At 40.3% G+C, this 27,353-nt stretch overlaps 1 protein-coding gene across 6 annotated transcripts in view; it reads right to left on the reverse strand.

Annotated features, from left to right (window-relative positions):
* Positions 1-1,850: 1,850 nt before the first annotated feature.
* Positions 1,851-27,353, reverse strand: part of MAST4 (microtubule associated serine/threonine kinase family member 4) — a 237,274-nt gene continuing 211,771 nt past the window's right edge. For all 6 annotated transcript variants that reach the window (XM_063319499.1, XM_063319498.1, XM_063319500.1 and 3 more), the window contains 11 exons: positions 24,742-24,843; positions 20,748-20,870; positions 20,390-20,502; positions 18,330-18,457; positions 17,995-18,227; positions 16,469-16,669; positions 13,382-13,611; positions 11,495-11,617; positions 9,875-10,011; positions 8,991-9,172; positions 1,851-8,155 (listed from right to left, as the gene is read on the reverse strand). In XM_063319499.1, coding sequence (XP_063175569.1) covers positions 4,284-8,155; positions 8,991-9,172; positions 9,875-10,011; positions 11,495-11,617; positions 13,382-13,611; positions 16,469-16,669; positions 17,995-18,227; positions 18,330-18,457; positions 20,390-20,502; positions 20,748-20,870; positions 24,742-24,843 — 5,444 coding nt within the window. In that variant the 3' untranslated portion in view covers positions 1,851-4,283. The remainder of the gene's footprint in view (positions 8,156-8,990; positions 9,173-9,874; positions 10,012-11,494; positions 11,618-13,381; positions 13,612-16,468; positions 16,670-17,994; positions 18,228-18,329; positions 18,458-20,389; positions 20,503-20,747; positions 20,871-24,741; positions 24,844-27,353) is intronic.

Genomic DNA, 27,353 nt, shown 5'->3' on the forward strand with positions numbered 1-27,353 from the left:
ATTCTCCTGCCCCTGTATCTAATTCACACCTGCCTTTTGAAGGTCTTGCTGTGTGCTAGAACTTACGTGTTTTGCTACTGTCGCTTTACTGTGCAGCCTTCTCCACTCTTCTTGGTGCTCCCAACTCTTCGTAGCTTGAATCATAACCTCTAGCATTGCTTCCTACCCTCAGTTCACTCAAATCCCTCCTTGACAGATGTTTGGGAGATTGAGCTACTTGGTGCTAATCAAATACTATACTATAGTTACTGGAAAGAAAAACTGTTGCTAACCCAAGCCATGAACTGGGACACGTACCATTTACCCTCTAGTATGTTCCTGTGCCCTAATTTATTCTTTCTGAGCAGCCATCTGAGCTCTGATCCAAACCCAAGCTTGACATCCCTGCTAAGCCTTACTAACTACTTAAGAGAAGAATATGAGGTCGAAGGGAGCATAGCAAACTGGGAGTTCAGTGCTGAAGAAGGGAGCTCACCTTTCCCTTTCAGGCCATGAAGGCATTCCCATCCCAGGTGAAGTGCAGCCTCTTCTTCCAACAGAAGTACAACAGGCCACACCAGATACAATACCAGTAACCCATCTCTCCTGATTTCAATGCAAACCCTTTACACCACCCCTTTCACTTTGGCCCTGAACAGTATGGAGACTCACTCTGGCCACACAGGCTTCTATGCCTCCCCAGGCAGAAGTGACTGCTGCTGTCCACAGCCAGAGTCAGCACAGCAGGCAGAGCAGGTAAATCCAGAGTCAACCCTCAACTCCAGTAATTTCCTTTTCCTGAGCGGCTGGATCCTGCTCTCCCGTCTTGACTCATCACAGCCCCTGCCAGTGCACCAGTTTTGCAGACTATCTGCCTTCTGCTGGGTTGCAGCAAGTTGGAAAGGTTGGGGGTGACCTGCAGCTTCCCCTCACCTAATGGTTTCAAACAGAGAGCAAAGCAGTAAAAGTGATGCTGTAACACTGCTGCACTTGGTTTTGTACAGAGGAAAAACACAGAGAAAACAATGCAATAGTAAAATGTGAACAATAATACCCCTCCCGTGGGGCAAACAGTTGCTGGCACATACCAAGCAGTTGTGGATAGCTACTGGCAATGGAACAGTAAAGACACATGTATTTTAATAGACACTGCTTCTCTGCAAGAAGTGGAAAGAGGAAAATCAGGGGAGCAATAACCCTGCCCTGTTGCTTCTCCTGCCAAAAGGGGTTTTTCTTCACCAAAGAAGCTACTGGGTACTAAGCTGCTGTGCTCCATCTCAGCTGTCTGGTTCACTGCCTCCATTTTATCTTCTATTATGAGAAAAAAAAAAAAAAACCAATAAAGGGAGATTTCATTACATTCAAGGGGTAGTGATTTCAAAACTGAAAAAAAAATGTTGCATCTACACGTGCTCCAGGAATTTGGTAAGGCTCAAAATTTAGCATGAATAAAAAAAAAACAATAAAGATCAGGTATTTTGAGAAGGTACTCAAAAACATACTGACCTATTGCAATGAATGATGATAGATGTTTTGGAGGAAAGGTTTAAATGTCACGTTACGGCCTACTGCCATTGTTAGCTACCAGTCAGAATACATAGCCCATCATCACCACGTGCCTACCCACCTCACAGCAGAGCAGTGGTTCCAGCCACTGCCTGAGACAAGATACTCAGCTATGCAGACCTCCTCCATCTCCACATTAAACTGCATTTCCTCATGCAAAGTCCTCGGCCAGCATGTGCCTCAGGGGTGCACTGAGCTGGCCCCAGAGAAAGAAAAAAAGACAACTAATTGCCTGCCTCTGCGTAGAGCAGAGACATGCTATAAGTTACAGGAGTGAAAGAAATTCAACGAAAACCACTAACACAGCAGTGTTTCATGCTGATTTTTATTTCCATGTTATGCAACTGCATAAGTATAAATAATCGTGTTCAATATACAACAATTATGACATCCATAAGGAGTTTCTTGGAGAAAATAAGACTGCAAACACTTTATTGCACAGACCCTAACAATTTTTTCTTTTCTTTTTTTTTTTTTTCTGTAAGCTGAGGAATCTACCGCAGGAAGTCTACAAAAGAACACATCAGATCTACAATCACATAAAGACTGACCGAGTAGAACACAGGCAGGAGGATCTCTAACAGCTCACTGATAAGGTAAACACCAACAAACAGGTACTACATAAACACAAGCTTAAGCACTTTTACACTTCAAAAATGCAAAGAACTTTTGTCAGAAGTGATAATGAACTATACAAAATATACATAAAAGTATACTGTAAACAAACAGCTATATGTGCTTTAAAGGAAACAAAAGGATAGTTGAAAAAAATGCAGGAGACTGTAAACTAGGAAATACCTCCCAGACAGAAATGTTATTTTGAAGTGCATTAGCGTTCATTTGTAGTAACTGCCAAAGCACAGATGAACTGTAAATGTCGAGACCATTTTATCTTTAAAACTGCTCAAAAAACATCACCCATTGTTCACTAGCTCCTCTGTAAATGCATCAAAGGCAGTATGAATGTTCTAGTGCCATGTGAAAAGTCAGGAGGACTTGTTTGTGATATTACCTTTCCATGACAGATTTGCTGTAACCCAACTCAACTAATCAGTATAATAAAGTTTTCACCAGAGGGAAATGAATTCTGCACACTGTCCGTTGCCATACAAACCTACAAGTCAAGATCACGCTGTGCTTTTACGAACAAGTTTTAAGCTTTTGAGACAGAAAGACAATCTGTAAGCCCTGATGAAACAGGCAGGGGCCTACACCTCTACTGCGGGCACACGTAACAGAAATAAGCAAAACCACTATTCAATTGATCCCCATCATTAAAAAACACCCATATGCATGGGTATTTTGTAGTGCTTCTGTACATGTTTCAAATTTTACTTTTCATCCTTCAAAACAAACTAAATACCTCCACGCTAAAATGATCAAAGTCTACATGTTCCACAGTATACAAAATTTAAATAAGGCTTAGCAAAAGTAAAGACAGTCACATTCTAGCACCAAATAGCTCCAACAGGTTCCTTTGTTACAAAATGCTTCTTTTATAATTACAGTATTTACTTTTTTGCATACAAATAAAAAGACTATGTTACGAAATGTATGGAGCTACTCAATGCATTTAGAAATGAATATGAAACCCAGAATTACTTGCTAAAAACAGCAAGTTAAGTCTACAACATAAGGCCCCAGCTATGTATTAAAACGTATCCGATGTCCTGAACTTTTCTGAAGATATACTGAAATTGCTTTTTTCCTTTTTACCTGACTTGTTGTAAAATAGAAAAAAGCTACAGTTGTATGAAGCTAATTATGCAGACCTATACGCCATGATAGTACGCATTCTCTAAATGTATTAAAAAACAGGGATGAACATATAGTACTGCAAGTCATGTGCTTATACTTGTGCCTCACACTGTAAGGGCCTGAATTTACAAAAGCTCAAGGAACTCGAGAGGATTGCAGCAAAAACTGAGCACATGGCATGTGCTTCAGAGTCTCAGACTTGTCTGAGGTGAAGGTCACAGAACACACTCCCAATAGACAAGACAAGAACCACCATTCCACCAAAGAACATGACTCTTGCTGGGACGCCCTGATAACCAAGTGGTCCTCCCGTAGCTTTAACAACACCTACTCTAAGAGACAGGCTTTGTGCGGTAGGGAGACGCAGATAGGTCTTGTGTTAGATCTGGTGAAGCAGTCAGCCAAGTACAGTACTATCAAAATCGATTATTAAAAATACATGTAAAAACTCACAACAAGTCACCACAGTTATTCTGTACTAGTATTTTTTTAACTTCTAGATAGGATTTTTAGTAAGTAAAAATGTGGCCTGTTTTTGTTTTCCAGTCAGACCAATGCTTGTGCACATCCATGCCAGGTCTGAGTTTTAATAACTGTTTCATAGTTGAGTATGGCAAATAAGTGGCAAAGCAACTATCTTAAAAAAGGGGAGAGTAAACAAAGCAATCAGCAGCAAAGTATATATGCTACATTCAAACCCAAACACATGGCTAAGTATTTACAGAGGAAATCTTTTCTTCAACAACTCTCAGCTGTAAAGGTATTTTTGTACAAATACTATATGGTAACAGTTTTACCGGTTACAATTGGGAAGGCATTTTGAAAAAAAAGTCTTCTCTTTACATATCCCCTTGTTGTCTTTCGTCAGTGACACGAAAGGTTTGCTGCACAAAGACACAACACAGTGCTGGTTTAAAGGCAGTCCAATATATTGACATTGTTTCCACTAGTCTTGAATTCACACCTGCTGGGTCTTAAAGTTAACAGGATTTTTTGTGAGGACTGCTCCGTGAAGCTTCCTTTCCTCGCCGCTGACGAGTTGACTCTTTGTCATTAGAAAGTGCGTTAGGGCGGTCAGGTGTGGTTGCTGACCTGCATAAATCTTTACCTACATTCTGTTTTCTTGAAGCAGACTGCTGAGCCTGAGCAGCATCTCTTCCCTTTACATCCACAGTGTTAACAAAAGATGACTTCTCTTGATTTCCAGGTTTCATGCCAAGGTTTGGAGCAGGGTGGTGGGCTTCAACTACAACAGCAGCACTGTGCAAGGCCATCAGCGAAACACTTTTTGTCATTTCTGCCTTACTGCTCCCTGTGGAAGAGGTACTTTTCTTATTTAGTTCCTTGCAGGTTGCAGGAAGCTCAGATGAACCTGCTTTAACCTTTGCTGAAGATGCATCACTCTTCGCTGAAGACACAACAGATACTTCTTGTTTACATTCAGAGAAATTGGATGAACAAGTTAGCGGCTTTCCTGGTGTTGCAGACACATGATAAGAACTCTGCCCGCTGGAAGCTGACAAATGTTTTATTGCAACCTGCTTGTTTGCATCCTCTGGCTGTTTTTGATTAGCTTGTCCTTTCCCTTTTGAATCTTGAGAGCTTTTGCTACTTGCGGTCACTTTTTCTGCTCCTTTCCCTCTGGCATCACAGTTTGCGAGGCAAAGGATAGGCTCTACTTTCCCACTGTCAAGCTGAACATAAAGTGCATCAGTGCTTATTTTTCCTTCGGGTCTTTTGTCTGCAGAGATCATCTGGTTACTAGGGCTTCTGTCTGCCTGTTTGTTCAGCAAGAGACAGTCTTTCACAGTGGAAAACTTTGGAGACATGGTTTGTTTTTCACTGAGCTGAAGTTGCTTTTGATCAGCAGATTCCTCCAAGCCTGCTGGCTCTTGGACCTGCATCTGCTTAGAACTCTCTGGGCCTGCTGGTACCGGGCAGACAGCACAGGATTTGGGTTTGGTGTCAGGAGTGATGCTGCTCATTTGGAGGGTGGCTACTGAGTCATGCTCCAAACTCACTGGCCTTTCGGCCTGTGCGTGTTCATTGCTCATTTTTCTCAAAGAGCCCGAAACAGAAGAAAGGGCTTCTAGCACATTTTTGCTGGCATGTTTTCCATCTTTCCTGGAGCTGACAGATACCTGAATAATAGTTTCTTTTTCTTTTACGGTCGGAGCGCATGGTTTTTGTGACAATGTCTGTTTATCCAAGTACTTAGACTTAGAGGAACTCGTTTCAGAGACTGGCTTGTGTTTATTACTGCTGCTTTCCACATAGGTAGTAGCAGGCTTCGCATGTTCTTCAACACCTACAGCACAGTTTCTGCTTACAGTGTCTCTCACAGCAGGGGAGCCTGAAGCATTAAGTTGCTGCCGAGGAACTTGGCTGGACTGCTCTCTCTCTATAGCTTGAAGCCTTGTGTCAGTGAGCTGTTTTTGATCTTTCTTTCCTAAATCTTTGGCAGTGTCTTTCTGCACAGAAGAAACCGGTGCAGATTTCTCATTTTTAGGATCACAATCTGTTGAGGGTTGCATGGGCCGTTTGGATGGAAGAGCTTCACTCTTTGACTCTACGGTAACTTTCTTAGCCTCACTGAGAACTTTCTGTTTGGTTATGTCCCTTTCCACAGAACTACTAGCAACACCGCTGTCATCTTTGCCTAGCTGTTTCAGTGACTCTCTGCCATCCTTAGGTTGTGCCTTGGGGCCAGCTGCCTGTATTTTTCCTTGCATCTGAGGTGGAATGGCAAAATCAGCACAATTTTTTTCATTACTTTTGGAGTAGCTTGTTATCAGGACATCTGAGACAGATACCTTCAGAGATGACTCCCTGATCACCTCCACCTTTGCAGGGATAGGTTCACAACTTCTCTGGGCTACTGGCTGTTTAGCAGGCAACTCCTTTTGTATTTGCTTCTCTTTTCCTACAGCTTTTTCAGGAGTGCTTTGGACAGCAGAAAGTTTGGAGTATGTTTGAATAGTTTTAACACTTTGACTTTGAATAACACAAGACTTTGCCTCCATTGAATTATCCTTCTGTTTTGAAGGGGAGGTGTCCTTCTTTTGAACAGCTTCAATAACAGAAATACTGCCTTTAGTAGCTGGACTAGAAACCTTTTTCTCTGTCACTACTTCTGCAGCCACGGGGATGACTGGTGGATTTGGAGAACTCTTGCTTGTTTGCAGAATCTGAGGCTCTGATACTTTGACTTTGCCAGATTTTGAATAGTTTAACAGCTGCTCTTTCTGACAGGCCAGTTCTGCCTTCCCACCACTCCCTTGTGGTGCTGGGGGTTTAGGAGATCCCCCATCACTGCTGGTGCTCTGTCCTTCCGGCAGCACACACAAAGGCAGTTCACTCTTTGAAGACTGTGGCCCAGAAAGTAAGGCGATGTCTAGTGTGCCTTCTATTGGCTTCAAACAGGAAACTGACCTCCCATCAAGTTTATATTCTGATGGACTTTTTCTGACAGGAGACTCAGTGGAAATAAGGGCTGATTTTTCCACACTCATGTCTGCTCGGCCATTCAAGGTCTTGAGAGGAACAAAAGAAACCGAGTTAATCTGAGCAGCATGTGCACTGCTGATAAATGCTCTACCATCAGCAACTGCAGTGGAGTCCTGCTGTATGTTTATAGGTCTGCCTGTATTAAGTTGAAGGCATTCATGAACATTTGATGTCAATTTGGGTTTTAGCACTGGACAGACGCTGTCATCTTTTTCTTCAATGGACATTTTCTTTCTAAGATAATCAATATTTGCAAGTTTACCATCTAATCTTTCAAATTTGACAAATTCTTTTGTTGGTACATTTTTATCTGTGTTTTCTCCCTTTCCGTTTAGGATCCTGTCAGAAGACTGAGGTAGCACATCTTGTAGTGTACACGGAGGGGAAATTCTTTTGAAGTCATAAGAAATATGACCAAGTTCATTAGGTGGAGGCCCATGAAACAAAAACTGTGCATCTAAAGCAACACCATCATTTGATCTCAAGTTCGCATTCTTTTGAAGGGTATCTTTGAGTATGCCACCAGCTGACTGGGTGTCCAGAGCAACAATTTTTGTTTCAAACTGATTTGATCTTTCTAACACCTTCTGGAATGCTTTTTTGTCTCTTTCTTCCAGTCTTAAGGTATTGGGATTTTCTGGTTCACTGCTAGGTTCATGTATAGCAGCATTTGCTTTTTCAGCAAAATCTTGCTTTTTCATAACTATCTTGACCTTCAGCTTCTCTCTGTCAAGCTCATCAATGGATTCTTGCCTACCTAATTTTCGGGAGATGTGTCGTTTCAAGCAGCCCTGCTCTGCAGGCCTGACTCGTGTGAGTGATGGCACATCACATACATTCTCCTCCAAGCTCTGAAGAGTTACTTCCCTTTGGGACAATTCTCTATTCACTTCTTCCTGGGTCACTTCCAGACTGTGTTTTCGTGAACATAAGTGTTTCTTATCGCTGCCATAAGAGGGTGCAAGTTTCTCTTCAGACTGGACTCTCTTTAACAGTGGAGATCTTGGTGGCTCTGCACTCTTTGGCCTAACAATATGCCTTACTATAGTTGGAGGGGAGTGCATTTTGCTAGGAAAAGATTGAGCTATTTTTGTATTTCCAATTGAATGCCCTAGCAATGGTGATGGAGATCGCTGAGGGGATGTTGGCTGGGGTGTTGGAGAAGGTGTCCGTGCAAGGGGAGAGAGAGGAATGCTGCCAGCTGATTTGCGTCTTCCTGATCTGTATCTTTGCCCACCAAGCTTTGGACCCAAGCCATGAAGAGTGCTGGGCCTTATGTGTCCTGAACCAGCTGGAGAATTGGGAGCACTTGAACTAGGGGAACTACTCTGGGAAGAGTTAGTACCTACAAAAAGAACAAACAATCAAAACAAACATAAGATGAGCAAAATTTGTAGAATCTTGTCTAAATGCTCAGTGAGACACAGAACTTCGGTGCAAAAGGCCTACGTGCCATCTGCTGCCACAGTGTTCCAAAGTTTGGAAGGTTTTGAGTGACTGGGCTGTAAATCCCTCATCATTCCAGTTACATTGCTATTTCTCCCTTTCCTCCTCTGTTCCTTCATACCCTTTAGGCTATTGCTTTCTGCTATTTAAATAGAATAGCTAATGCTTTCTGCCACTTCAAAGCAATGATCAATGCTTTCCAAATAATTTACTTTTGCCAAGGGATTATACAACATCAGTCACTTTTAATACACACTAAAATCATAACAGAAGTAAAACAGGAAAAAAGAGGCAGGCTTTTAGGAGCCAGAATGATGCATATTTCAGCACCCACCCAATTTTTTCAGCAATAAATCTGCATTCATGAGTGCCCATGGTAGTTCCATCATTAAGCCACTTTTTCCTCAGTCTCATTCTTTTAACAATCAGCCTCTCCCTAGGCAAGATTCCACCTTTTACTCCCAATTTGGATGGTTTATTACTCAACTTACAGACATTGTACTTGGATTTAAACTCTGGGAACAAACCTAGCAGACAGTTCCTTTTAGGTGCTTCTGTATCATGAAAACACCTTTGATTTTGCATCAGGAATCTTCTTCCCTCTTCCAGCTGTTCAATTCTTACGCTTGTCAGAGCTGACTACTCTTAGCAGAATGTAACAGATCTGGGGGGCTCACAAGTAGTAGAATATACTTCCAGTCCCTTTCCTCTGCCCTACATTCCTTCACACTCACCAGATGGAAAATCGGGAGTAGAGCGGTAGCTTGGGGTAGGTGATCTAGGAGATAAGCTGTGGGTTGGAGACCCAGGCAAGCTCTCCCCTGATGAAAGTGACCGGTTCAGGCAGGAGAAACTTTTGCTGGTGTGAAGAAGAGGAGAGGGTTGCTTGGCCAGCTTTTTAAAGAGAGATCTTCTCCTAGTGTGATAAGAGCACAGCATTAATCACAAGTTAAGATACACAGAAGATACTATTATCACAGGCAAAACTCTTGCATGCTAACTTTGCTTCTCTCTCCCACTACCCTCAGAAAAGGAAATATTACATTTTTATTTACATGAAAGCAAACCACGCTGCAAAATGTGAAGTTTAGAAAATATCCTGATTTGATAATAGGTGAGATAGATATTGTAACTAAATCTATTTGTATTAAAATTTACTTGCTGTATTTCAGAAGAATTGTTAGCTCCTTATGAGCATGTCTTCGTTTTCTTAATTTAAAAACCCACCAAAACTGAAGGTGTATATATAGAGTACTAGCAATGTATTTACAAAATACACATAAATTTAACATCAAACTAAAAATGCCCATAAACTTTGCACTAGCAAATTTAATTAAACCAGTACAAAAAGATATACTTAAACGAAATTAAGATGCAACCTCAGTCATTCACTTTCTTCTCCACATCTATGTGTGCCATGCAAAATTTTTTAGGTGTTATTTTAACAGATCTAGTTTAGGCAAAACAGGATTGAAAGGACACGTTACAACCACAGGATCTCACAGAAGAAGGTAAAAAGATGTAGAAGACAAGAGAGAGAACTGTATTACATTCGTATTTTAAATTAATTGTTAGGTATACACAGTTTATTCACCATGAAACAAAAGGATTTACTCACCTCTCTAAACTCTCTTTCTTCTTGGTCTTCTTACTGCGCCTGACCATTCGGCTCCTGTAGCTGTTTCGCCTGGCAGGTCCTGTCTTGATGGAAGTGTTTTCAAAAGGGGTGGTCGTTACCGAGACTTTGTTACCACTCTGCCAAAATGGAGGAGGAGCCTTTAGGCATGAGTAATACAAACGACTTTGCCTTAAATTGAAGCTACACCATACATGCAAATGTAACAAGACAGAACTCCCACATCAGAGCAAGAGCTGGCATTGTAGGGAGCCCTGTGCAGATGTTGTCAGGCTAATTTATGTAAGATAAACAATGATTCTAAGATTCTCAAAGAATTCTCAAATTTCCTAAGCTTCCTCCATTCCAGCTTTGGGACAAGGAGAAATTCCAGTAATTGTAGCTAGACAAGAGGAGACCAAGGACTGACCAAGACTGAAATTTTCAAGATACCTCCTGCCAGCACTGCGTACCACTACCCAAATAGTATATTCCAATAGCCCACATTAATTTATGATACACCACATTTGGGTAAACAACAATCTCTTGGATTGAGTTTTTACTCTAGTAAGCATCGTGCATGGTTGCCGTGTTTCTCTTTTTGTGTATCTGACAAAAAATAACTGCACACCCAACTGCCTAAAATAACAGAATTTCTTCCTATACATTTCTTGAAAAATTGGAAAATTCTGAAGTTCCTCCTGGTTTCAGAGAAGGAAAATAAAGACTTAAGGAAAGTGTATTTTGCATCTTTCCTCACCTCTTTATATTTCCCCATTACTTTATTGCTTTGCAATCTTCTTCTATAACTACTACTCCCTTTGACAGGCAACGCTCTGCATGTAATACCATAAACTGCCAATAATATAGGATGTAAATACACAGCTGTCTAAAATAAAATTCTGACCTACATAAGTCTGTGCTGAAAAGGTTACATAAAAACTGCAATATGATAAGCTAAGACACTACCGTTCATTAAAAAATGCTGTGGTTTTTGTTTGTTTGTTTCTAAGGAAAAACTATAATCTTCTAATAGGATAGACCTCAGAAAACTCCACAAGAGAAAAATGGGACAGATTATTCATAAAAGTCCAACTACAGGATTAGAACTTCATCAAGCAAAGAAGCTCTGTGGAACATGCCTGTCTATATATGAGACCAAAGCTTTTTGGGCCTTAAGATTATGAATGGCAAGTTCCTGTCCAGTAGGTAAGAAAATATTTAATGTTCTTTGTTTCCACTTTTCCTCATTGATTTCACTTTAATAGGAGAAAATGAGAAGTAGCAGCCTCATCAAAAGCCTGAACTACCTGATGAAAATGGGGGAATTTAAGAAAGTATTTGAAAACATCAAATTTTTTTGAGAGACAGAGACATCTCTTTGTGTCAAAGCCTTGAATGTACTTCAGCTATCTCAGATGCAGTGCCAGTTTAGTGCAGAGAAACTAAAATCATAGCAGGAGATATACTCATGGACCTTTCTCTGGATCTGTGCAATAGTAGCTCAGAATTTGTACTTGAACAACCGCAAAATCTGATAATCCATCTCTGAAGGGAAACATAACCTCTCAATCCTTGGTGAAAACAGCAAGCACTTTCATATCCCAGTTGTCCAAAAGTTACCTTTAACAACAACTCAATGACTTCAGTATGAACAAGACCATGCACTGGCTCTCCATTGATATGAGTGATCAGGTCTCCAGCTTTTAGACCTGCTTGGTAAGCTGCACCTCCTTCTTCCACATTCTGGAAATCAGAGAAAAAGAATATACACAAAATGGATTCCTGTTTACCTTCATACTTTCGAAAGTAGGCTTTGTTCAATGAACGCTTTCTACAAAACCAATTGGCAATGAAGAAAAAACTTACAGATATCAAGTTACATAAAGGAAGGAAAGAACTAAAATCAGACCTCCAACGACTTAAACTTTATACTCACACAGGGCCTTGAATGTTTTCAAAGCTCACTGGAACACTGCTTGTTGCCACTGTTATCAAGTAAGCTCTGTATAGCAGGGCGGTTTTCATGCATAATAAAGAAGGGGTGATTCATTCCCCATAGCAAAATTTCAGAATTGAATGAAGATTTTTAGAACCGGACACTGAGAAATACTGATTAAGGTAGTGGTCATGATAAAAATCATGATACCCAAATGATGATAAAAATTAACTCCACCATATAGTTAAGGATTGTTTTAATTTGGTTCAAATTCACCAGGTTACCCATTAAAGGGAAACATGCAGCACAAAGATGATGAAGGACCAAAAGAAACTGAATTGCAAATTATTTTGAAGGTGGCTTAAGTAATTTAGATTTTAAAATGAGCTTTTGAAGATTTTTAAGTCATGGAGCCACTACTGAAGCCTGCAGTGCTTACGGAGCTAAAAATCCTCTACAAACCTATAGTATTTTGAAAAGCCAAGGCTTCACTGTCACTGCAATTACCATTTTTTCATCCCTGCTTTCACTGATGTGATGCTACAACAGTGGCAAGAAATAAGATTTTTTTTTGTTTATTCCATTATCAATCAAATGTAACCCATTCTCCATATTCAATGTTCTTAATGGATTAATAGGCCTGAGAGGTAAAAAACATGAACGAAGAATGAGTAATACACTACCACATCAGTAGCACCGCTACTTCAAAACCTACGATACATATTAAGAACAAAACACCATACAAAATTTCAAAGCTTTTCATAGATTTGTAATCAATTTTTCAAAATTATTTTAAGGTAGGTGAAATATTTTAGATTATACACTTACAATATTTATATATGTAGAATATATAAATGATATAAAATATGTAATTCATTATCAATTTTACAATTAAGGAGGTTGATAACCAATGAAATGCAAGAACTGCTGTCTTTTCCTTTAGTCTGTCTCCCACTTTGTTCAAATCAGTAGTGAACAGATGATGAAAAATACATAGTTTACTCAAGACAGTTAATCTTTTTCCTGTGCCATAGAGTCCTCAAAGGTATTCACAATTCCAAATGATTTGCACTTTTCTACACAAAAAAAGTCAGTACTTGAAATCAGTCTACTTGTGTTTAGTAAAATACTGTTGACTTTCATGAATCCCTTAATTGGCACAGTTTAATAAACTCCATGTATATTTCAACAATTTCTGTTTACAGTCTCCTAGTTTTGGAGATCCTGCCCTCAATCAAAGAGGGGCTGTACCAACATCTTAGTTTTCTAAGCCACAGTACTCTGAACTTCAGACATGGCTGTTCACAACTGCCAAACTTGCCAAAAGTGACCCATACAAAAGGTCAACATCATATTTAAGTACCACTTCTGTCAAAGGTGGCTTCTGTTATCCCTACAGCCAACACTGGTCTTGCGTACAGGCATGAATTTTATTTTAAGAAAATAGTTTGGCACAACATCACGATTTACACAGTAGCTATCAACAGATACCATAGCTACAAAAATCAAAAGCAAATACATCATTACAGTTTTCTGTGACTGTATATAAACAAAAAACTGTGTTATCTTACCCAAACAATATGGTGCACAGTATAAATATCACTGTCACCCACATAAACCCTGATTGCTCGGATGGTGAAGCCATACTTTTTTCCTGAACTATGAATTACTATCGGTTGATGAGGACTTGCAGCAGCAATCGATGAATCACGGCTGGGAGAAGAATCTCGGGAGGATGAAGGATCAGATGACAGGGAATGAGGAGACATAGGACTTGCCAAAGGAGAAACACCAAACACATCTGGAAGAGAAAAATCTGCTTATTGGAATATATTCTGAACACACACAGACACAGAACAGGGAATTTGACTAGTTTTATACACCTTTGTGTCAAAATGTATCATTGTCTTTCCATAAACACTCTCTCCTCCTCAATCAGTGTGTATCTTAGTGAATGAGAAGTTTAACTAACAACCAGATCTTAGAACTAAATTTCTTTCCCTGTAGCATAAACTGCATTTCTTAACGCAAGGGTTAATTTGCTAGATGTAGACGGCTTTTTCCTTTTAGACAGGAAACACACTCATTGCTAACTTTGAAAGAACAATTCTCAGCCTTTTCCTAACAAACACTCATGAAAAGAAAATCACCGTTTGGTAGCAGATGTTATTGTGAGTATACCCAAAACCATCCCCCAAATCATCCAGCAACGCTAAACAAAGCACTAATAGTTTTTTTTGTTTTCAGCTATATATAGATACAGATAAAGACTACTGTAATTAAACCACAATATCTAGCTGGTACATAGGATGGTAACTCAATGCTTGTACCAAGCTTCCATTTCTACATTCTGCAACATCATGTAAGACCACAAGAATTTCTTACAACAACAACAACAATTACAGCTTCGTTTTGTTTCATTATTTTGAAAGCACTATGTGCTCATGCTTGTGCAAATGTAAACACAATTGCAGCAGCATAAAACACACTTTGGTGACTGTAAGAGGCTGACAGCTCTGCAAAGGAATGAAGCCCAGAAAGACTCCAGGTTTGCTGTCCGTGCTAAGCCATGTCACGCAAGGGAAGATACACTATGACAGCAGCGGTGCTACTCCCTGGATGCGAGTCACCAGAGGCTCACAGAGATTGGTATCACTGGGTTAATGCTGAAATGTCACAGAACAGCCAAGCCCCAAGGGGGCTGTCACTGCCAACCTCTGGCTCTGAAACATGCTCAGATTCCCTGACCCCTGCCTTCTGCTGCATGTGGGACACGTCCTGTGACTCTCAGCTACATGACTTAGGTCGGGAACACTGGCCATCTGTTGCTGTCATTTATTTTATGGATAAAAATGAATACTGTAGTTTTTTGGACAGTACTAGGTACAGCTAACATATAATATCTATATCAATCAAAAATCTTATGACAACATTTTTAGGTGTAGGTAAAGCTAAATTTGGATTTTATAGAATAAGGCTGAGATTAAACTGAAAGAAAACCGGCATTTAATGAGCACTCAGTAACTCAGTCTATACCATCTCTGAACATAGTGATTCTTACTCAACAGCTATGAAACAACTACTAGAATACCAACTGATGAATAACTCCTGAGTGTTACTTGGCTGTGTGTGTATCATGCTCCTGTGACAGCTAATCTCAATAATTACCACGCACTACAGGCCCTCTACAAGGAGAAAAAATAACCATGATGCTGTTACAGAAGTATACCAAAACCCCACAACATTTGGGAGAGAAATAGTATTTGGAAGAAATAGCCTACACAAGGAACAAGCCCAGAGCATGTGCAAGCCACTTGCAGTTTTCAGTGTCAACAGTGCCCTGAACAGACTGAGCACAGGGTTGCTATCTTTCTCATTGTAAAAATTAAGTTATCATCATCTCTCTCATGCATTTTGTGAGAACTATGATTCATGTTCGGACAGCATCACAGAAAGGCTACATGTTCTTTTCATTGTCACCTAGTTGTCCTCATTCAAGCAGGGGAAAAATACTCCTCTAACTTAGACACAACCTTTTCCTCTTGACTTATCTCATTAAAAAAAAATCTTCATGGTTAGATGTTGGAATTACAGGTACTGCACAGGAAGCCTATGCTGTTCTTTAAACTGTATGGTGGAGAAGGGTAAAAAACACAAAGTGAATCAGAAATTCCTGCATTAATAGGGATCAGATACACCTTTCACCTCTCCAAGGTCTCCAAAACACATGCACAACAGCACAGTGTTTGCTCACCAAGGTATTAAGGAGCACATAAGGCACATGTGCTTTACAACCCAAAGGTGGGTGAAGCCTGAGAGGAGAACCAGAACCAACTCTAACTATTCTACACTAGCCTGAGGACTCAAGGCAATCTGCTGAAGTTACTGTCAAAGCCACCTTTGAACACATAGAGCAAGTGCAGGGTTATGTTATCAGACCAGAAGATACATAAATATGACAAGTAAAGTCTAAAAGCAGCGTATGGCCAGTGTGCAAAATTGAGAGTAATCCCACTACGAAAAAAATCCCTCAAAGTCTGGGAAATTTGGACTTTGATTCTGAACCATTAAAAAGCAAAGTACCAATGCTTCATCTGGAAACATTCAATACTACTGTTATACTTCTACTTACTTATAGCAATATTTATGGCTTCAAGTTTTGAGCACTCAGTGTAAGCCATGTGAAGTACTCAATGCAAGTACAAACAGGAGCCTACATGCGATTTCTACTTTGTGACACTTCTCTCTGCTTTATCACCTTTCCTTACGGGAGATGGGCGAGAACTAGTCAGGCTGAGTGTGTTGCTGTAACAAACAGCTATTCTTGGAGCTGCAGAGAGCAAGTTACTTAAAACTGAACTTACAACCCTACTGAAGGATGAGCCGAGGACTGAAGCCTGCATCCTGCTGCCAGTCAAACACCAAGTGGTCACCACTAAGCTACATATTTGCCTGTCAGAGAAGGTCCCTCAGCTGTAATGTGACCAGTGTAACTCACTAATGAGATTGCACCATCTAATAACACATGTGAACAAGAAGAGAAACAAATAAAGTGTGACGCTGAGGCCATTCTAGCCTCTCCAAAATCTTGCATTTACGTCATAAACCATCAAGTATGCATAAATCATAACATTGCAAACAAAAAGATTTATCCCTACCTCCTGGGATCATGAGGGACAAAGCACTTGCAGAAAGGGACTTTGTGACTTTTCCAGAGATCTTCTTTTTCTCTGTGCTTTCTAACCGCTGACGAGCCATGTGAGATGCAACTTCATTGGGAGGCTTTGAGGAGTTATCTGTACTGTCCACACTCTCGCTTCTTCCATTTATCTGATCTAAGTGCTCTGAAAAACTGCCAACTGTACAAAGAAGAAGGGATAAACATATTGAGGGAAAACTGGGGGTCAGGGAGGGGAAACAGTACAATTGTGAGAGGAATTTTTCTTTCTGTTAATAAGTTCACAAACCAACATCATAGAAATCCGAATACTTCTTCCAGACTTACAGAATGCATAAATGTTAACAGGGTTTTGTAGTCACTGACTAAAGCAAAATAAGAGACAAAAGCTAAAGCAAGTCTGGTATCTCAGTATGCAGCACTCATCTTAGAGAGCTTAATCATCCATTTATTTTTCATGTGAACTCCTCCTAAAGTAAATGAAAGGCTCCAATCCTATATAAGTTGCTAACAGCATGGTAACTTTTCCTAAATCATTAAAACACTAAGTGTAATTTTATTTTTAATTATTATCTTTTGCTTTTATCTTTTGGGTGGTTATTTTCCACACAGGAGAAAGATATCTGGCACCACTAAACTCGGTATTACAACCACATGGGTATTATTCTATCATAGGTAATGACCTTCCACAATACTGGATGAAGGACAACAGTATTTCAAACAATGAAAAAAAAAACCAAACATAAAAGCCTTGTGTCATGTGAACAACCTGCAGAGGACTTCTTCAAAAATTCAAAGATGTCACAGGAAAGTTGTATGACCTTATGAAACACACAGCAAGGGTAGGTTGCCTGTTTAAAGACACAGCGGTAATTCCTAGTGTTCCTTTAAGGTCACTGAATATCCTATTGCTAATGTAAAAATGAAATTAGTCTTAAGTGTAACTGATGAGTGACAGAAGAAGATCAGATGTTTTGAGTTATCCCTGTGACTGCTGTGCTAATGCCAACACTGTGACATGGGGCTGGGGGGAGTGAACATCATTGAGATGTCTTAATTAAAAACACACAACGGTGCAACACAGAGTTTTAGAAAAGAGTGATACAGATCAGTTGGTATGACTCCAGGATGATAATCAAAAGATCACCAACTTCAAATATAAAAATAGTGCTTTAAGTGCTCAAGGGGTCCAAGACTCCTTTTCTCCACAGAAGGATCTTGCAAAGGCTCTATGGTCATTGTTTTATTCACTTGCCTAGCAGTCCTCCAGAGTCAGTGGGGTGACATCAAATGTCACCTTTTCCAAAAATGTTGAAACTTTCCCATACATATTTTCATGAGATTTTATTAGATTGAGCCTGAGCCCAAACCAGACTCCTCTTGGGATGGCTTTTTTTAAAAGCAGTTCTGAAATATGGGACTTCTAAATCCATGAATGCTACTGCTGAACAACGAAGGTTCACACTGTTTCTAATGTAATCAGTCAAGAGACCCATTGTGAATTACCTGATAGCGTGGAGCTGCTGATTGTGCTTGCTGGAGTGGTAACTTCAGGTTCATCTTGCACTATTTCCTCACTCACATAGGCAGGCTTTTCCTGTTCCTCCCGGAGTCCCACTAAGCTGGGGGAATCATCCTGTTCTCCTTCAGCTGATACGGCCAACTTCGGAAGCAAACCAGAACTGTGTCGCTGCCTGCTACTCTCAGTGTCAGAGGAGACAGATGTAGATATTTGTTGTCTGCATAAAAAGTAAGCAAACTCTCATGCAGTTATCGAGATGAGGAGGCCTGCTACCTGACAAACAGGACATGGACCACTTCCAGCCCCTCCTTCTACTTACATTTCAGAATATTCTGAACTCCAGCTTAAAGATTCCACAGAAGGCAATGTTACACTTTTCGTTTTGTCTCCTACATCTTCCTTTTCTTCGCCTTGTGTTTGAGTGACTCGATCTATGCTACTAAAAACCTATTACAGAAAAAAAAGAAAAGCACAAACCCCCCCAGTTTATCACTGATATATTTCATATAAAGATATGCAGTAAAGAGCATTTTGGGTTATACTCTGCATGCTTGAAATGCTTATACAGTATTTCACAGTGCAAACTTGAAACTTCTTGGGGCTTTTTGAATTTCCAGGAGTTTATGCTCTTAGAATGCTTTCTTGTTTTGCTTTCTTGGCTCCTCACATACAAGGTCACAAATAACATGTCTTCCCATAAGAAATTCATCAGCTCTCTCCCCATTTCACTGTGTTAACCAAGAGAGTACAAACAAAATCCATAGCCTTGGGGTCTCTAGGTCTCAGGATTAATGCATACCTTGGATTAATTCACAACTACATAAAGCCAATCAAGGTAAAAAAGCCCTAACCCTAAGATACTGACTTGGTATCTACCAGTCAGGTGTGTAAAGCAGAAAAATTAGTCTGAACTGACCTGAAGTTAAGAATAAATTACTTGTCTAAAAGATTTATAAAAAATAAACTGGGATCATTGGAAGTCTGTTGTTTGCTTAGCTGACAAATAGCACACAAGTTGTCAAGTGTATATTCTACAGCCTGAGACGCAGTGACATAATGACATTAGCAAACCAAACTATTACTGTGGTACAGAGCTTTCAAAAGGACAGAAGTCCAGAGAACCACAGAATGAGGCTGGAAGGGACCTCTGCAGGTCATGTTGTCCAACCCCTCTGCACAAGCAGGGTCACCTAGAGCTCGCTGCTCAGGACCCTGTCCAGGTGGCTTTTGAAATCTCCAAGGATGGAGACTCCACAACCTCTCTGGACAACCTGTGCCAGTGCTTGATCACTCTCACAGTAAGAAAGTGTTTTATTGTCTTCAGACAGAACTTCCTGTGTTTCAGTTTGTGCCCATTGCCTCTCATCCAAGTTATCTCCAAAGGGACTGCATCATTTACTAGTATCTGAATTTGAAACATACCACCAAGTCAAAAGTAGGAGTTTACACAGAATGAGGATAACTACATCCACAATTCCTGTCCCTCGTCTTCCAAGCTATCACAGATGCAATACATACATGGCACAACAGAGGCAGCACAAAATCCACTAATTCCTTGAAGCATAACCCAGGACAAACAAGACACAAACACAGACTTTCCAAATAGCTTTAAACAGTTCCTGAAGTAGGTTAAAGAAACTTTTTAAATAGAAAGCTTTTGAAAAATCACTGCTGGATGCTATGTTAAGACTAAAAGCATGGTCATTAGGCATTCCACTTCCATTATTTCCTGCCAATCTACCCTCCACAGTATTTCCTGAGCATGTCCACTCTGCTCCTACTGGCGTCCCTTGTCCAGCAATAATTAGCTCTCATCTCAACTACTGAAGTATACTACCCTTCGGACAGTCAGCTTCACCTTCAATTCACAGCATCCAAATCAATCCCTCAAATCCACATCTCTCCTTGACCAAATCACATGCTAACCACTACTTTGCTTTTTCGCTTCAGCTTAATGTCATTTAATCAATAGCTTCTATAGTCTAGTACTGAGATTTTTGTTATGCCATCACCTGCAAGATACCCAGGACACAACTGAAGCAACACGTAAAATATGTATAAGAAAACCAACGCAAGAAACACGCATTTAATTTCCCTAAACCTTCTCTTATGCTATCATTAATTTTTTATGGAAATACCAGTCTATTTATATCATTTTCTATTACTGTCTTAAGGGTTCGAGAAATAACTTTCCTACAGAATCTTCCCATGTTTTGATTTAATGGCATTCATTTCATTCTTGCTCAATTTCAGGTAACATTTCTTGAAGAAACAACGCCCTACACATCTCTTCCGTATCTAACATTTCCAAACTCTATAAAAAGTAGCAAAATGTTTATGTACACAATACACACTAACATGACAGAAAATTTTACTTACTTTTGAAAATCTGTGTGAACATGAGGAAAACTGTCTTATCTCCAAATTAAAATCTTCATCATTGGTATCATCTTCTTCCTCAGTTTCCATATGATGGTATTTCTCAGAACGAGCTAGAGACAAGGCAAATAAAGTATTTGAATTTATCAGGAAGAATGGGTACCAAGCTTTAATATTAACTAAAAGCGTAATTTTGTTCTTAAGATTATTTCTGCTGAAATGTCAAACCACCAGTGAAATTGCAAGCTGACAATGGTTCTGATAAAGGAGATTTTTCAAAGCAGGAAGCAAAAGTCAAATGTAGTGATTATTTAAACAAGGCGTTCATCGCATTTATTTAGTATCATTGAATACGTACTGTCAAAATAACTCGTGTCATCTTCAGACTCCAACTGCGGAATAAATTCTGCTTTCTGCCTCAGCAGACTATTCCAGTCAAGGCTCCTGAAGAACTGATGCTGCTTTACTTCATATGCACCACCTGGGGGAGCCAAAGAAAAACACTGAGCTAACTATACCAAATCCGCATAATATTACTTTAACTAAACCCCCAGCCAAAAAATGCAAATTATCATGGGAAGGCATAGTCATCACTGGAAGCAAGAAGAGTTACTACCCATTTCCACTAGAATCTCCTAAACCTGTCTGAGCACCTCCCTGTCCCTGTTTTGTTCTTGCCATTTCTTTAACAGTGGTGGCATTGCTTTAGCATCTTTCCCCTATTAACGTTTCTATTTTTATGAGTATACTAATTATTATCTGTCTGGTACACATTAGTCAGAAGCATCAGATGTAGCAGAAATAGTCATCAAAATATAAGTAAGTGCACTAGATGAGTAAGTACAAGTCAGAAAGTAATGAAGAACGATTCTTAATAGTTGCTCATTGAAAGTACCATTGCTGATAAGGAGATCTTTTGGCGTTTTATGGCAGTAATATGCAATTCTATAGGAAATACTGTACCATTTATCATCTTCATGATTACTGCCTACTTATTATAATGTATGTTAAACAATCACACTAGTTTCAAATTAGGAAACAACTATAAGAACACAATGAAACAATGGAATTTTTGTCCTGGGGAGGGAACAAGGATATTATTAATAAGCATAAATCTAATTTTAAAAACTGAACACATAACCTGCATCAGCAAGAGTTACTGACAACTTGATTGTATTGTGTTTACATGGCATGGTTTTGGTAGTGGGGAGGCTGCAGGAATGGCTTCTGCGAGAAGCTGCCAGAAGACAGCCAGCTATAAGACAGACCCACCACTGGCCAAGGCCGAGCCCATCAGCAACAATGGCAGCGCCTCTGCAATAAAGTGTCTGCAAAAGGGTAAAAAAACTGCTGCATAACACCAGTTGGAAGAGAGAAGTGAGAATATGTGAGAGCAGCAACTCTGCAGACACCAAGGTCAGTGAAGAAGGAGGGGGAGGAGATGCTCCAGGTGCCAGAACAGAGATTCCCTGCAGCCCATGGTGAAGACCATGATGAGGCAGGCTGTCCACCTGCAGCCCATGGAGGTTCCTGCATCCCATGGAAGACCCCACACCAGAGCAGGTGGATGACCAAAGGAGGCTGTGACCCCATGGGAAGCCCACTTTGGACCAGGCTCCTGGCAGGACCTGTGGGCCCCTGGAGAGAGGAGCCCATGCTGGAGCAGGTTTGCTGGCTGGACTTGTTGGACCCACGCTGGAGAGGTTCGTGGAGGACTGTCTCCTGTGGGAGGGACCCCACGCTGGAGCAGGGGAGAGTGTGAGGAGGAAGGAGTGGCAGAGACAATGTGTGATGGACTGACCACTATCCCAATTCCCTGTCCTCAGGCACCACTCAGAAGGAGGAGGTAGAGAAACTGGGAGTGAAGTTGAGCTGGGGAAGAAGGGAAGGATGGCGGGGGGAAGATGCTTTGTTCTTATTTCTCATTATCCTACTCTGTTGCTAATTGGCAATAAATTAATTTCCCCAAGTTGAGTCTGTTTTGCCCATGATGGTAACTGCTGAGTGATCTCCTGTCCTTATAGCAACCTACAAGGCTTTTGTCATATCTTCTTCCCCTGTCCAGTTGAGGAGAAGTGACAGCACAGTTTGGTGGCCACCTGGTTGCCAGCCAAGGTCAACCCACCACATTGATACAACACGTAAACCTCATTATGTCAAGGCTGAGTCAGGAAAGAGCCATACGAAAAGCGCAAGTCTCCAGGATCGGTCTCTAAGTCAGAGTGTCAAGATTTCTAGGTTGGGTTCTTTGCTTGTCCAACCGCACCACGGAAAAATTCATAAAAGACAAATCTTCCCAAAGGAAACCAAAATCAAATCTCATTGTAAGTCACTAGCCAAGGAGCAAACAAATCTCTGAACACAGTAATGGCATATTATGTCAGGATTGTGTAATTCTTGATTGGCATCAGACACTTCAAACCTGAAGAGGTCTTTTTTCTGTCATTTTCCTTCTTCAAAATAATTGTAGTATCTATCTCTCTTCCTTCAACTTGACCATGCCATTCAGGTCTCCTGAGCAAATACGCAGTTACAATTTGCATCGAGTGTTACGCAACTAGCTAATACGTATTAAATAGATAGGGCTCTCATTTGAAATGCATAGTGGAGCCTGGGATAAACTGTGCTATTTTCCAGTGCTGCCGTGGGACCTGTCACATTGCAGCCTCCGTCTCTGTGAGTTGGGTCTGACGCTTAAAACTTTGTTGCGGTTTCTAAGCACCCCTCTGTGCTTCAAAGAAATGGCTGCCTGATTCACTTTTTCAGACAGCCAGCTCTTGAGAGACCACGAACAGTCGAACAAAATCAGCCTGTACCCGAGCTGTGCAGGTGCTTCACGCAGTGGCACTGACCATTACAGTAGGTAAGCCAGCCTCATTTTATCCAATTCACTTTCTCAACCAGCTGTAGCAAAAGAGGCAGAAATTTGTAATCTGCTTCTGATCCAGCCTCTCACAGGATGACAGTCTTGAATTAACACTACGTTTACCAGTAAAAAGCATCCTGACAATAAAACAACAATGCCTGAAAGGAGTATATTTAGAACAAGGGAATGGAACTAGTTGTGGCTCTTCGTTTTGCCTTTGGAAGATGAAGCAGGCAGCTAGTGGTGAAGCTGAACAGGGCATGACACCTCCCTCACTCTTAACCTGTTCAACACTGTGCAAGGGAGAACAACTTTGCTGGATGCCACTTACTCCAGACCATCAGCTACAGTGAAGTCTAAGGGCTGCTCATACAGATCCCAAATGCTCAGGGAGCAAGGGACATGCAGGTCACTCATCTCAGTCACATCATCATGTCCCAAAGGAAGACCTGTCATTTGGGACCACTGCAATAGTAATCTTGGGGTCTGCATTATACTCCTGTTCTCCCTGAGTGGCTGTGGCAAGGCCAGTTAGGAACCAATCCCTAAAGCTCCTTTTTATATTCGCTCTAAAAATATGCAGCACAATCTGACCACTGGAGTCCTGAGTACTCTCATGCAGACCCAACTTGCCGCTTGGCTGCCTTGGCATTCCCAATGTATTCATATTCATGGTGTACAGTGTTCACGATAGAGACAACTATACCTTTATATCTGGGCTCTTTTATGTAGGAGGCCTTTTTTGCTGTGTTTACATAGTGCTTTGCCCAGTGGGATGGCAGTCAGTGATTAGGATTCCCATACGTTAACACTAAAAATCATGTGCAATATTCTTCATTACTGCCTCTCACCCAAATTCCCAAATAAATCCTGCTCCACCAACTAACTAACAAACTCTATTACATAATTGCACAGTGCTTTCATTAGCCTGCGTAGGCTCACTGTTCCTAATACCACATGCCAGGTTCTTCTCTCAAAATGGAATGAGCACAGCACTGAATGACCAGTGGAATAAGCTGTCAGCTTGTGTTCTCACCAATATACGTTTACTTCCTTATCGTCCACACTTTTGGTTTTATTCCTTTTCATGCAAGGCAGTAATGCACGCCGAATGAGAATGACAAGACCTTTCACAACACAATCTCTGTGTTTAGTTATTTAATACCATACTCATAAAGGAATCTTGTCCAATGACTAACTGGGTCTTCGAGAAATTTCCATTTTATTTATCAAAGGAAGAGAGGATACATGTGAATGACCACATGTAAACTCCAAAAAAAAAAAAAAAAAGACTGTCATCACCTTGTTAAGCTCATATTACTGGTCTGAATCTATGAAATACCCTCTGCTATAATGGCATGTTGTCATGCTACTTGTCCTGACAGATGTTTCCCCAGGCAAAACAAATCGGTGAACAAAAGCTCCCAATGCCAAATATAGAAGCTGTTTCTAGCACACTAACAATTCAAAAATAGTGCCTCCTAACCTGTTCCCAGTCTTTCCAAAGGATTCTGCCTGAGCAGCAGGGTAATCAGATCCTGGGCATCTGGAGGTGGCGCTTCATCCTTTTCAGGCCAGTTGATTTCATCTAGCAAAACAGAAAGTTATTAGTGAAGTCTGATCCCAACATTCAGCAGAAACTGTGTGAAAGCTCTCATACTGAGCTAGCAGTAAAGTCAGAGATAAGGCAACTTTTTCAAGTTACTCTGTTGCATATGAATTACTTCCAATTTTTATACCCTGTAACAGACTCCATAAACACATTGTTATGTTCCCATTTTCCTCAGAAGTATCCTTTAACCCAAAACAGTGTTTAACAACAGAATACAGGAATGCTTGGCTCATGGAACACTATTGCAAAATATTAGCTCAACTTGTATGGTGTCCTTTCTCCCTGATCCCCAAAAATCTTGTTTTAAATTTTAGTTCTGTTCCATGGAAACTCCTATTAAGATGGACACAGCTGACCTGAGCTAGCAGTCACCGCTCACATCTGTAATCCGTCTCTAATGCTAGTAGACTCACTGAAGTCATTACTCCCGTGACTAAGGGACACGGTATTGGACTCTGCTCTAGAAAGATACATGCTGATGGAGCTTTTTTCCCAAGCCTCTCACACTTCAGAGAAAAACCACCTCACTCTACTGACTCTTGCACTACTAAGGCTTTTGCACTTCATGGGAAGTTAGACCTAAATTATGCAATCAAAGTAATAAAACTCTGCCATATTCAGGTAGGGTGAAATAAAAATTCTGGCAAAATTTCATTTAAATTAAACAATGGAAAATTGTGCCAGTTTCAATATGAACATGAACTTTGTAACAGCTTACACAGCAAGTTTTGTCTGATTTTTAGCAGCAGCTGCCTCTACAAAGGTAATATATTGCAAGTTTAGACAAAACTCCGCAGAAGTTTCTCGGGAAGAACAAGGATTTGGGCATCAGAGAAAGAGAATGCTAGGAGCTCAGGAGATAGGCTGTTAATGATTTTGTTGTCATTATGTGATCTAGACTTTTCTTTCAAAAAGATCATCATTGCAGAAATAATCATCAGAAGCTACACACAAGTTTAATCTTTGTACTCTGAAGTTTAAGGAAAGGTACTGAAATAAATAAGCACAAAATGTAACCTGTTTCTGGAGCATTATTTTTAACCCCGATCATTTTAGGCATCTAAGTTTACCTTGATGCCTCCCACAGTTGTACTCACAACCTGGGGGCAGGAAAGGCAACCTACAATGAAGAAGGAGCGAAGTAAAATGAGGGGGCAAGATTTTAAAGTAGATTTTCAAGTAGAATGTAGACTTCACCCACATAAACTGGAATAAAAGTCTAGGCTATAGTTTGGGTTCTTTAACACAGCTTTTACAGTTAAATACTAGGGGATTATATCTTTTAGCACAGGGAACTTAGCTAACAGAAGAGTTCTCCTGCAGACACAGACAGTAAGAATGATTTCAGTAAGTAAGGATATTTAAAATAAAAGAAAAGAAACTGACAAGTCAACATCAAAACAAGAAACTAAGCTGACCAACAGTCTTGGAGAGTGAGTGAGAATAGATCAGATTTACAAGCATACACTTCTACAGATACTTTCTGGAAGACAAGTGGACACATCCAAACAGATGAAGTTATTTACATAAGTATCAGCTACATTGTAACACATGACAATTTGTTTTACAAAATGTAAAATTAATGCCACATGCAAAATGAAAGTCTGAAGTGCAAATTTTGTCATTAATTTTAGGCTTTTCCCTCCCCTTCTCCCAGTCAGAGAGCATAAACAAAATAAAAACACATGTGCATGTGTCTGGAAATGCAATAAAAACATGAGTTATTTCCATGTTTGCCTGCCTACAGCTTCCACTGCAGTTTAAATCTGATTTGGAAAATAAAGCATGAATATGCATTGCAGCCGTGAGGCATCCAGAACAAAGCCAACATTTGCTGCTTCTGTTAATTAAACAGTTGATTCTCCTTGCCACTCAGGCCTCAAGTGTCTCACATCAGAAAATGACGTGGTTATAAATCCATGAACAGCTAGGATGTTGTATAAAGAGGTCATATGCTAGAGGAAACTCACCAATCCATCTCATTACAGTTTACGAACAATTCTGGCTTTCAACTTCAGAGATGGAGGAAGCGAGATGATGAAAAGAGTATCTCCTTAAGTACAAAAGGGGATTTGTTGTGTTCTCAGACAATAAGGAACCAGAGGTGAGGTTAGCTTTGTTTCTGTTGGGTTTTTTGTATGCCTGTTTTTTTGTTTTGGTTTGTTTGTTTTTGGATTTTTTTGTTGTTGGTGGGTTTTTTTGTTTGTTTTTTAGCCACTGGACCTTTTAAGCAGACCATAAAACAGACTGGGAAATACGCAGTAACAGAGGTGCCATTCTGTTAAACTTTTGGCATAAATAGAGGCCCTCTACATATATGCATCTGGGAAATTTATGGAAACAGCAGGTAGGATAGTAAACAATTCTGTTTAATTATCATTCAGTTTTGCCACAAGCCACATAACAATACTTAGGGTCAGCTTGCAGGTTAAGATCTGAAAGGTTATTGAATTTTAAATGGAAGAAGAACAGCTGCTACAGAAGTA

The sequence above is a fragment of the Chroicocephalus ridibundus genome, chromosome Z (genome assembly GCF_963924245.1).
Source record: "Chroicocephalus ridibundus chromosome Z, bChrRid1.1, whole genome shotgun sequence".
Lineage (NCBI taxonomy): Eukaryota > Metazoa > Chordata > Aves > Charadriiformes > Laridae > Chroicocephalus > Chroicocephalus ridibundus.